A 12505-nucleotide genomic window follows, 5' to 3' on the forward strand; every position below is an offset into this window, starting at 1 on the left:
AAGGAGCCCATATTCAGGGCAAGTGATTGTCCCAAGGTGCCTGGAATCTGGGACTTAAGGATAAATGTGGGCTGGAGGCAACAACATGCAAGTTTTTGCATTTTCTGTGCATTTTGTAACGAACATTCTTGAGAGCAACATCATAATAGGCCCCGCTGATGTTACGTAGCGTGCATTGTTTCAGAGAGAGAGTGTACACATTTGAATGGTGCCGGGGGGGTGGGGGGGGGGGTGTTAGAGTTTATCGGGACACAGAGTTTTTGTTTTCTATTTTGGTTTTAAAATTAGAAGTTTTGCACTGATGCACAGCAACAAATCTGTGCCCTGTAGCTCATCATTTATGTGACAGATTTTAGGTAATGGTTGGCAGTTCCAGCACTTCATGACGGCGGATTTTTCTTTTGGAAGAGAGAGAGATCCATGTCTATCGGTCTCAGTTCTCCCTTCCTCCTCTGCACACAGTAATAGTTTGAAGGAAAAGCAAACGTCTTTCCCCAAGTGAAACTGTGAATGGCACCGTGGGCCCACAGAACAAGTTTCACATCTCCAGAGACGTCACACTCTGTGCTCCTACAGAGCAACCTGACTCTAGCTCCTAAACACACCCTCATTTCTTACCTCTTTGTCTTTGCTCCTAGTATTTCTTCTTCCTAAATTTCTCCCCTTTCTTCTTTGCTGGAGTCCCACTCATTTTAAGACTCAGTTAAGGTCCCGCCCCTTCCAGGAAGCCCTCCCAGGACATTCATGATCAACCTCAGGCTGAACAAGGGATTATCTTCAGTGAGCATGCTCCTGAGACGATGAATTGTGCTGCCTTCTCATGGGTCCACTGCCACTCAGAAGAATGTACTCCCTTGGATGGCAGGGGACAGTGTTTGGCCATCTTTGTATCCCCACTGCCTGACACAATTTCCTGCACAAGGAGGTCACTCTATAAATACTTATTGACTGATCAATAAGTAGACTGTTCTTTAGTTTGCACAGGCTACTGCGAGAGAGTGTCTCAAATTTCAAATGTAAGGTAGAAGAAGTGGGAAACACTGTCCTTCCTTTAGGGCAGGATATGGGTTAACCTCTGGTTTGGAATGCACTTAATGGTCGGGGTGCATGTGGGTTGGACACTGGGAGGAACTCCCAAAGTGCACAGCAGCTTGTGAGGCAGGACACTGTACCAAGAGACAGTGCCATCTTCCATCTCTGGTAGGGTCAAGGTGAAACTCTGTAGGGCAAGCCAAGACAGATGTGGGGTGAGACGAACCTCTACCTAGGACTCCCGAAGGGGCAGGGATTCTGTACAGCTGCCTCATTTATCCTCACAATAGTCCTCCAACGTTGGTCATTTGGCCCCATTTTACACATCTGTCTGCTAATATTGTACGGTGTTCAGTGGTCTCCCCAAGGTCACCTCTCCGTAAGTGTGGAAGATGGGGTTGGTCTGATTCTCAAGTGTGGCTCTCAGCAGCTTTCCAGCCCATGCTGGCTCATGCCTACGAAATTCTAAAGTTTTCTTTTATCTGCAAAATCTACTAATTCCAAAAACCAAATATAGCCCACATTGTCAGAGGAAAGCTGTGCCTTGAAATCTCATCTGTCCCTCATTCATGCAAATTTGGCAGGGACGACTTCAGAAAGCCACCAAAGGGAGACTGAGCATCTGGAATGCTTTCCCAGGTTGGGCCTTCTCTAGCGACAGCTGGTGATGACCATCACAGTTGGTGGCCCAGCTGCAGGCTGAGTCCTGTACACTGCCTTGTTAAGCTAGAGCTTGGAACTTCTGTTCAGAGGCAAATGTTCGCCAGAGAGCAGTGGACAGAACAGGCCCATGCTCTACTGTGGCTGGGCATGAGATGGAATGTGGGAAAATGGACAGATAGCTCATGGCTGAGCATCTCCACCCCTTCCTAGAGCAGGCCATTCCAGGAGGGGGTATTATTCACTGGGATATAGGTACACACTTGGGAGGAAGGTTTCTGAAAGATAAATCTGGTCTGAAGTAATTCCTGCCACCAGAAGGTCCAATAGGATGAAGTGATCTGAGCCACCATGGAAAGAACATCTTTGGCACTAGACTGGGCTTGGTAAGAAGACTCAGTCTTTCTCCTTGGACCCTCTGAGTCTAGCTTGGACCTTCCCAGGTTCTTTAGGATTGCAGATTACCAAGGTTAGGTTGAGTATCAGGTCTTTTCCTAATCTGGCTTCAAGTCCTCAGAAAATACCCGAAATGATCATCTAAGATATTTGTTGAAGACCTACTGTATTTGAAATTTCATGTGAGATATTAAATATTTAAAGCCACATACAATACTGCCCCTTCCCTCAATGAGACAACCATTTCATTGTAGAAACAAATAGGCAAATTAAAATAAATATGGAATAAAATGAATGACAAAAAATATTACAGCCAGTACATTACAGAAATTTGGAGGGGGAAAAGTCATTGTGGATAGGTGCAGTGGACTGGAGAAGCTTTAGAGTAGTATTTAGTACAGATCAGAATTACCACAGTGCTTTAAAAACACATACTCATGCCCTGGTCCCACCTCCCAGAACTTCTGAATGAATTGGTTTGTGCTGGTAAGAGCACTGGTCATTTTAAAGCACAGTGCGGATTCTCATGGAGGGCCAAGGTTGGAGAATGACTGTTGGATGAGACCGTAAATTGCCTGAAGTCAGGGACTATCTTGGCCATATTTGCTTGGTCACATCTACAGCATCTAAAACGGTACCTTGTAATAAATAGCAAGTGCTCAACAGCTGTTGAGTTGAGCAGAGACTTGGTCTAGGCCATGGAAATGGGCAGTGTTTATCTAAGGAAGAGGCTCTGCATTCTTGCTGGATGGAAGAGTAGGGGTAAATATAGAGTGAAAAATATTCAAGCTCTGGAAGCAGTGCGCCAGTTAGAAGATAGATCCGACTATAAGAATGGAAGGTTCTATAAGAGAAAAGCAGCCGATTAAAAGGGCGTTGCAGATTGGCATTCAATTGTGGAAGGATTTGAATGTCAAAATTTAAATTTTCTTCCCCAGTCCAGGGAAATGTGCAGTGGCGTGGACTGCATCAGAACGCTAAATCACTGGAGAACAGAGCAGCAAGTGAGTGGTCATGTGTTCCTTTAAGAAACGACAGTCGCTGACTGAGCAGGTCACAGGATTTTCCAGTGGCCACTGGCAGTTGGTTTACTCAGATCTCAGAGTGGTTTTGGTTCAAGTTCTTAATACCTGAAATCAGGAAATCATGACCCATTGGTTTCACCTGAGAGGTTCGTTACTGTCTTGCTAGCGACCACAATGATTAATCACTTATTGATGAACACACTGGTTCCCCAGAGAGCTGACTGCATGGGTCAAGCCACACAGCCGATCCCGTCTGCAGTGCTCGGGTGTCACATCCAGTTGGCAGCTAACGAACTCGAAGAGAATAAATGGTGCTTGTGGGGATGGTGCAAGTTCTGCTCTAACAGCAATTTCATTAACAACCTTGATTTTCAAAATGTTAGTTTCTGACTTTTAGGGGAGCAGGATCCTATCCATGTTAATCAGCCCAACTCTACCAGACAGGCTCTCACCTGCCTTGTCTTTATCACCCTTGGAAGATCCTGGAAGATCAGCAGTAAAAAAAAAAAAAAAAAAAAGAGGGGGGTCAGCCAAATGATAAATCATTGTTGGAAAGTTTAAATGTCCAAGTCATAGTCTAAGGAATATTGCTGGCTTCTCCTGTAGGACAAATCCTCAAAAGAAGGCTGAAGCCAATGCCATGAACGTGAGTCAGCCTGCCCCAGGAGAGACAATCAGGAGAGGAAAGCTCGGATGCAAAGCCCCAGGAGGTGGTGATTCTGTGAATCTACACTCTTGCTGAGAGCACGCCTTAGGAGAACACCTCCGTGGCCAAGCCTAGTCCATCCCCAGCCACAGGGAGGAGAAGCTGGGGCAGAGGAGCCAGCTCCAGGAGCAACATTAACACCTAGGCCAGGGCTGGCTGACAGGCGGGCCTGGGGGAGGTGCGGCAAAGGCAGCAGTGAGTGAGTGAGGCTCAGTGCACTGAGAGCAGTGAAAGGAAGCATTGCTCGCCATTCCTCCCTAATGTCATGTGGTAGCTTAGGTGTCCTTTGACATCAGACACTCCTGCAGAACTATTTACTTTCTCCACCAGAGGGCGCCCTCATGGAGGGCGATGTATTCATACCCACAGTGCCAGGCCAAGCACAGGCTCTGGGACATAGTGGGTGCTCAGCAAATGCGTGTTAAGTGAAGGAGAGATTGACAAAATAAATGGATGATAAGATCTGAGTTTGGAAATAAAGTGTTCCTGCTAAATCTTGGTGTGAATTAAACTTTATGAAAATCCAATAGTGCACGGCCGGAACGCAAATTCTTCCTCTGCTTGTTGGCTTTTCTAATATGTGCTATTCCCAGGTATGTAGGCAGAAATCTGGGAGGGAATAGAAACATCCAATTTGATCAGGAGGGTGGTAGGTAAGAGAAAATAATAAGGAAGTAGAGCTGAGAAAAGGGGGAGGCAGGGCTGGAAGGATTCATTTGAACTTAAGACTTTATGAGGAAGGTGTGAATTAGATGGAGAGGCGGAAGGGGACAGTGACTGCGTGTTCTGTGCCAGTTTCTGTGCCAGGGGCTCTCCCTGCATAACCTCATATGTTCCTCATAACAACAGAGCCAGGCATGTAATGCAGCCCCATTTAACAAATGTGGAAACTGGAGGCTCCAAGAGGTGAAGTGAATTACTGCGGTTCAGAGAGCAGGCAAGGGAGGAGTCCAGGACCCACACAGAATCCGTGTGACTGCAAAGGCCTCCATGCTGCCACGGGGCGTGTTTGGGGGATAAACGCTTTTGCTACTAGGAGGGCAGGAAGACAATTCAAGGTATTAGCCATTTTATACTTTACAGCTAGGAAAGCAAGCTCAGTAGAAATGGGACAGGGGGCTTGAAGACATACATAAGCAAGTCCCTAGACAACCACTCACCTGAATATTTTATCAGAAGGCTGTTCTCCCAAAACCAGGTCAAAGCCTCGCTGAAATATTGTGTAAGGCCAAGGCCTAAAAGGAGAAACATCATTCAATTAAAGTCGACTCAACACACGCTCCCTGAATATCCATCCACTTTGTGCAGGCACCTGGTTAGACCCTGGGGACCCAAAGACAATGAGGAGGACCTAGTCTCTGTCCTCAAGAATCTCACTAATGCCAGTTTACATAAGAGCTTGAATGCTGGAACCCAACCAAGATCAGGATCAATGTAAAAATCACTGAACCCGGAGAAAAGAGAAATTTAATAGACATGATAATTGGAGCGACATACAGAGTAAAACTATATTAAGGCGGACCTCACATCACCATAATTCATGGCCCTGCACATGTGGCTTGAACAGAAACGTAGCTTAGGCCCCCTTGAGAGAGAGGGGCGGCATGATTGGCTGGGGAAGGTGGGGCTTCTGGAATCAGACAGTTCAGGTTCAAACCTCGTTCTGCTGTTGAAACAACTGTCTGGCTTTGGGCAGATTATTTGTCTTGTTGAGTTTAGTTTCATCACTTGTAAAAACTGAGGTAATAACAGCTGCCTCACAGATTACTGTTCAGATTAAGCGAAACTTTTAAGCCAAGGTCGAGGCTCATGTGAGTCCTCCACACATTCCCTTTCTCCGCTCAGAATGACATGAAGGTGCCGGGGCTTCTGGTTCCAGACGCTCTAAAAAAATTTAATGTCACTCATTATTCAAACAGAAACCATTGAAATGGTATTTTAAAAATAATCCTTGCCCTGGCCATTGTTTCTCAGTGGTTAGGGTGTCAGCCCACACACTGAAGGGTTGATTCACGGTCAAGGGCATGTACCTGGGTTGCAGGTTAGATTCCCAGTCAGGGCGTGTGCAAGAGGCAACCAATCGATGTGTCTCTCTCACACTGATGTTTCTCTCTCTCTCTCTCCCCCCTCCCTTCTACTCTGAAAATCAACGGAAAAAATATCCTCAGGTGAGGAATAACAAAACAAAAAATAAAATGAAATAAAAATAATCCCTAACCACAAGTCTCCCAGTGAGCCATGTAGGTCCTACATATACTTGAAAGTAACAAAATTATTTCTTTTAAATAGTATATATCTTTTTATTAATCCAGATGTCCAACCCAAAACTTCTTTACTCATTTGAGCAAGACTTAGGAAAGCCCGGACTTGTGTTGGGTATCAGATATCTTGCACACTGGGTGAACTGAGCCCTTGCTCTCATGGAACGTGCAGTCTCCACATATAACCCAATAACCCAGTTATTGAGGGGTTTACTGTAAACATGCCTTTAGTTTTCAAGGACTATACAAAGTCAGGAGAACACATCAACATAATTATTTGGGGCTAAATCTAATACTAGGCATTAACCCAGTGGTTGTCAGTGCAGGGGGGTATCTCCCAATAGAGGGCATTTAGGGAAATCTGTGGCAATTGAGTGGCACAATGAGTGAGGACACTACTGGCATTTAGAAGGCAGGGCTAGGAAGGCTGGCACAGAACCCTGTTCAGACAGCTCTGCAAACCAGAAATTTCCCCACGTCCTCCAAACTTTTCAATGTCTTGTTGAACATTAACATAGGTGAAAATCTGCTTATAATTATCTGAGTCTAGCTGCTAGCTCCACTTACAAATCAGAACAGATCAGCTTGTACAATTTTAACATGATGAATTTTCTAGGTGCATAACTGCCATATAAATTGAGGGAAAATTTTACATTGTTCCTTAGAAATTTTACCATTTTTTTGTAATTTTCGAGAATCATGTCACTGTCTGCAATGCTGCTCATGGTCTTTGAATCACCGAAACAGAATCTGCATTAATCTAAACTGGTCTTACATACGTTACATTCTGGTGAATCTACATTGGCTGCAAATGCCTGTTGAACCATATTTCCCCTATTTTAATATTACCAGAATATGTACACATTGAAATAGTTATATCATTATAAATTACTTTCTTATTGCTTTTTAAATCACTGTTAAGGCATTATATTTATTTTTGGAAAATTTTTTGTACATAGATTTTATTATTCATGAATTTCATTTAAGGATTATAAAAGGGGTTGTAAAACATTTGTTATAAAATAGGTGTTGGGTCTGATGAGGTTGAGAACCACCAACTTATCTCAACCCGCTAACTGCTCCAAGGACTTGGTAGCTACAAAGTGAGGCCAGTGGGACTGCATGAGGGAGTAGCTGGGACGGACAAATTCATTTTTTATGCTTACTATTTATAAGCACTTTATTCCTGGAATCCAGTTTAGAAATATTCTGAGGCAACTAGAATTGGCTCCAAAAAGTACCCAAACACTGCACTATGAATAACCCCTGCATTAAAGGAACAGCTCTCCTCCATGTGGTTTTTTATGTTTTTTCTATTAAGTTCACTGAAGGTGACCCCACTGAGCGGGGTTTAAATCTGATTCTTTTTTGTTGAAAAGTGGTGGTTTATGGGCAGCTAAAAAATATGTCTTAATTCAAGAAAAAGTCTAGAAATCATGATTTGTCCCATATGCTCCTAGACGCCTAGAAAGGGCAATCAAGAGAGAAGAGAGACATGCAACATTCTCTCTCTTTTGGGCAAAATTACATTTTATTTACTATTAGTTTAATAATTTCAAATAACACACATGGTGCCTCTGAGTCATCTCTAGTACTCAAAATTGGTACAAAGTGTACCCAGAGTTAATTCTTGGCATGGTTCCGAGGTTGAACCATGCCAAATTTTGAGGAGCCAAATTTTAGGACAGGTGTTGATTACAATGTGAACAATTAATTGCATAGAATAACATTAGTAACCCCACATAGGTACTGAAATGAGCCCGGGACCACTAAGCCCACGTCACCATGTTTCTAGGTAGGTCAGGTCAAAGAGACTTCCTGCTCTGGAGGGTCCTGAATGGTAAGAAAGGGAACTGAGATTCAAAGGACACGGGTGTGCACTGTAGACCCCACCCTGGTCACATCAAGAGGTAGCAGGGCACAATTGTTAGGACATGGATTCAGGACCAGCATACCTATTTCAAATTCTAGCTTAGCTAACAACTGCATTTTGACCATGAGCAAGTCCCTTAATCAATGGTGTCCCCATTTCCTCATCTATAAAATGAGACTGATGATAATATTTGTATCTACCTAGTAAGGTGGTTATGAAGAGAAACTAGTTAATATAAAGTGCCCAGAACAATTTCTGACATTTAGCATCATACAGGCATTTGTTAACTAAGGTAAATTTACTAGTTGCCTGAGTCAAATGTAAATACTCTAATAAGGAGACACCCCAATTTCTCTAGAGGAAGAGGGGTCTTGCCCTGAGGTGCAGATGGCAGTAACAGGCCTCAGCTAAGATTGTAAATATTTGTGTGCTGGCTGGAGCTCAAGCACAGTGTCAGGCCCAATGAACCCTGTGACAGGATGGAACCTTCAGTCTCTTTAACTTCCACTTAGACGTGTGGCCTCCAGCATTCTCTGTCTTGCACTGGGCAAGCCAGTCACATATTCTTAGTTTAGGGAAATTAGCAGAATCAAAACTCAGAAGAAAGTCTGTTTGTTCATGTCTTCCTTCTGACAAATCAAGACCCTGAAGGCTGTCCTCCTCTGTGGGCAGCTACAGATGGCAGGGTCATCGAGGGCCAGCATAGGAAACAGCTGGGCCCCCCGCCTCAGGGAGACACACAATCTATGCCCCAGAGGAGCATCACTGTCATGGAAACACAGCAGCCACAGGACTCGCATGCAGATTGTGTATGCTGAGGACAATCAGTGATCTTCCCTTTGCCTTTCCTTTTCTCTCCGCCTCCCACAATCCCGTTTATGCAGAGTTCTTAAGCACTGGCAATTCCTAAGCTCTCAGCTTCTCTCAACTCTTCTCTTCCCTAAGACACAGCAGCTGTTGCAGGGTTTTTTCCTTCAGTCTTGGTGTTGGGCTGGGCATTGACTTGACCGGTTCCTTGGGCATTCCTTCCACTGTGTAAACCAGACCCAACTGAGTGGTAACACCCTGCATGGCCAGCCAGACCAATGATCTGGAAGATCCCTTCACAATGGCTCTCCCAGTGCAAGAAGCAACTATATCTGCCATGGACAAGGGTCCTTTAAATGATGTTTTTATTAAGTGCTAGTCCCAGCTTTCCACCTAACTGTGGCACCTGGGTCCCAATCCTGGCATACTCTCTGACACTGCTCCATAATTTTTGGTGATTTCGGTTGCCACTAAGATGATCCTTTTAATTCTAAAACCACTCAATGCCATGATCCCATCCTCCCCGCTCACTCCCACCGTCATAGCCTAGATTCCAATATCTACAATCCCTCCTCGGTCACAATTTCAAGAATCCCAATATGGGGCTTCCCAGCTCACTCCTCCTGATGCCAAGCAACTTCCTACCCTACTGAGACTTAAATCCATTCATCCAACCGCTGTTTCACTGACCCTCACCCACCTCACGTACTCTCTCCCCTCCTTACTCAGATTAAACTGTGGTCCACTAATATAATCACACTCACATAACCTCAACTCTCTCTTCCCTCTGCTGCTTTATCAACTTGTCAGAACACTCCAACACTGGTTACACACAACCACCCTGAGGCCCCATTTCCACATTTGCACAAATGAATGCAGTTGGCAACCACAATGATTGGTCTCATTTTAAATCTCTCACCATCAACCTGGAGCAGGCTCTGAGTACTACCTAATACTCTGCCACCTATGTATTATTCTTTCACATCGTCTTCTTTCTCATCAAACCTCCAACACTGCCTCCCCCATCCTCACCGATCTGCTTTCTATGTGATAGAGACAACAGAGGCAATCGGATTACAAGCATTCCCCACCATACCCACCTACCTTTCCCTGTGCTCACTGCCTGGCCCTGCTTTCAGTAATTAGGCATCAACAGTTAGTGTTCCTGTCTGAAATGCTGCCATCCCCAACTCCCCCTGTGATGTCTACGGACACTGAGATGTAAGGGAAGGAGCCCTAGGTGGAAGCTACAAACAAATCTCCCTTCTGGTACTACAACCTCAAGCAAATAAGAGCACCCTGGAGCCTCAATTTCTTTATTTGTAGAATGGAAATCACGAGGGACAGCATACGTCACACAAAGTTCACAGTTTTGAGCAAAGTGTATATAAATAAAGTTCAGATCCTGATAAAATTGATTATTCATTTTCTAATCAACTTTTTTTTGCAGTTGCCCATTCTATATTTTGGGTATGTGTTCCTGTGTGTGCTTAACATGAATTACCTCATTTAAAGATAGAACTGGGGGAAACTGACACAATTCTTGCCTCTCTGTGGTTCAGTTTTCTCATCTGTAGAACAGGATAATTATAGCCCATCGGCTGCACAGGATTAAATGACAACATGTGCGAAAACTTAACAATCTTGGGTATATTAAGTTCTGAATAAGTGGGAGCTATTATTCACATATTATTAGGAATGCTGGTGCTGAATGCTGAAAGAGGGTTTCTCCTAAAGAAATTTTAGAAACATATAAATTTTTTAAATGACAATAATAAAGTGCTGTGACTCCCCCTCAATTTAGAGATTCAAAGATACAGCATTGTTCCCCCCAAAATTGGCAATGAAAAAAAAATACATACATTATGATGGTTTATTTTATGTGTCAACTTGACATGCCTGGTCTACCCATATATTTGGTCAAACGTTATTCTAGGTGTTTCTATGTTGAATAAGATTCACATTTGAATTGGTGAGCTGAGTAAAGCAGCTTGCCCTCCCTAATGTGGGTGGGCTTCATCCAATCAGTTGAAGGCCTGAATAAGACAAGAGGGCAGACCCTCCTCTGAGTAAGAGAGCATTCTTTCTGCCTAATGGCCTTGGAAATGAGACATCAGTTTTTTCTGCCTTTGGACTCAAAATAAAACCACTTTTCTCGTGTCTTGAGCTTCCCAGCCTTCAAACTGGAACTACATCATTGATTCTCCTGACTTTCAGACCTTCAGACTCAGACTAAAACTACACCATCAGCTTTCCTGGGCCTCCAGCTTGCTGACTGCAGAGCTTGGACTTGTCAGCCTCCATAATTGTATGAACCAGTTCCTTATAATAAATCTCTTTCTATATATTCTGCATCCTTTGGGTTCTGTTTCTCTGTAGAATGCTGACTAATACACACATATACACATACACAAATATAGAATCCATGCTTAATCTTTAAGTCAACACAAAGCATGTCAGAAAATAAGGGACTAAGAGGACATGGACCCGAATTATGCAGAAGACATCAGTATCTTGACCTCTAATACCTGCCTTATGGGGAGAAAGAACAGGCATCTGCTTCTGTAGACTCACGGATAATCAGAGAAGAAAGAGGCAGAGCCCATCTGTCCTCAGATTGGGGAAGTTGGCCCAGAGACTTGCAGCCCCCTCTTCTGCATATTCTGGGATCAAGGATTATATAAAGCAAAAAGACGAAAGCTTGAATGGGTCAGAAAGAGCTGGTAACAGTAGCTGCCATTAATTGAATGAACACCGATCATGTGCCAGGCAAGCACTAAGCTCAGAGCCATACACGCATCATTTCACAACCACCTGGAGAGCTATACAGCTATACAATAATTATCCCCAAGTTGCAAAGATAAACAAAGGTTTAGCAAGGTTAAGTGAATTGTCCAAGGTCACATAGCTAGGTGAGCATCATCACAGATCTCAGAGCCTGTACTTTCTCCCACACTTTGCTCCCGTCCTCTCACGGTCATGGGCATACAGCTGCTGAAGAAAGTGTACAGAGTCAGTATTGGGTCTCCAGGCAGGGATGTTGCCTGGGTATCGGCCTGGCTTGCCTACCCCTGGCCTCTAGGTGCAGGTGGTGGTTGTGGCAGATGTTATCTATAGTGCACAAGAATTACCTGCTCCCCTGCCTGTATTTTCATAGGACAATTCTAGCACACACCACGCGGTATGATGGTCACCTGTTTATCTGTCTTCCGCTTTAAATGTCTTCTTATGGACATAGCTACTAAATCTTCCTTACTCTTAGGTCTTTCACAAGTGACATTTGGCAGAATGGTTCTAAAATCTTGGGGAACATTGGATTCACCTCACATTGGGCGCAATTGTTCTCAAACTTTAATTGCTCTCATTCCACATATCAAGAGTGGACCACACGTTGGTGGCTTTGAAAAGTTAAGTGGATGATTCTAAAGCACACGATAGACTGAGAATCACTGACCTAATACGTGCCACACTCACCTCACCCCCACCCCAGTGAATCTTTATGAATGAGTCTGGCATTCTATAAAATATGATTGCCATAAAAACAGCAACTGCAGTCTCGCCTAAGAATTCACTAGAACCTACTTTTTAAATTTCTGAATAATCATGAGAGATGAAGCATACTGAGTTCCTTTCTGTCCCCTTTATTGATTGATTAAGATTTCCAAATCTCATTACAATTATATAAGATGTGCATTTGTTTTTATAAACTTAGTCATTTGATTTCAGTGGATGAAAATTTCCATTA

General features: G+C 43.8%; 1 protein-coding gene across 2 annotated transcripts in view; it reads right to left on the reverse strand.

The window, feature by feature from the left end:
• The window catches only part of ASTN1 (astrotactin 1), a 237910-nt gene that overhangs the window by 69126 nt on the left and 156279 nt on the right, over window positions 1–12505 (reverse strand). For both annotated transcript variants that reach the window (XM_016205049.2, XM_016205048.2), the window contains exon 9: window positions 4980–5054. In XM_016205049.2, coding sequence (XP_016060535.2) covers window positions 4980–5054 — 75 coding nt within the window. The remainder of the gene's footprint in view (window positions 1–4979; window positions 5055–12505) is intronic.

Source organism: Miniopterus natalensis, chromosome 19, assembly GCF_054644295.1.
Source record: "Miniopterus natalensis isolate mMinNat1 chromosome 19, mMinNat1.hap1, whole genome shotgun sequence".
Classification (NCBI taxonomy): domain Eukaryota; kingdom Metazoa; phylum Chordata; class Mammalia; order Chiroptera; family Miniopteridae; genus Miniopterus; species Miniopterus natalensis.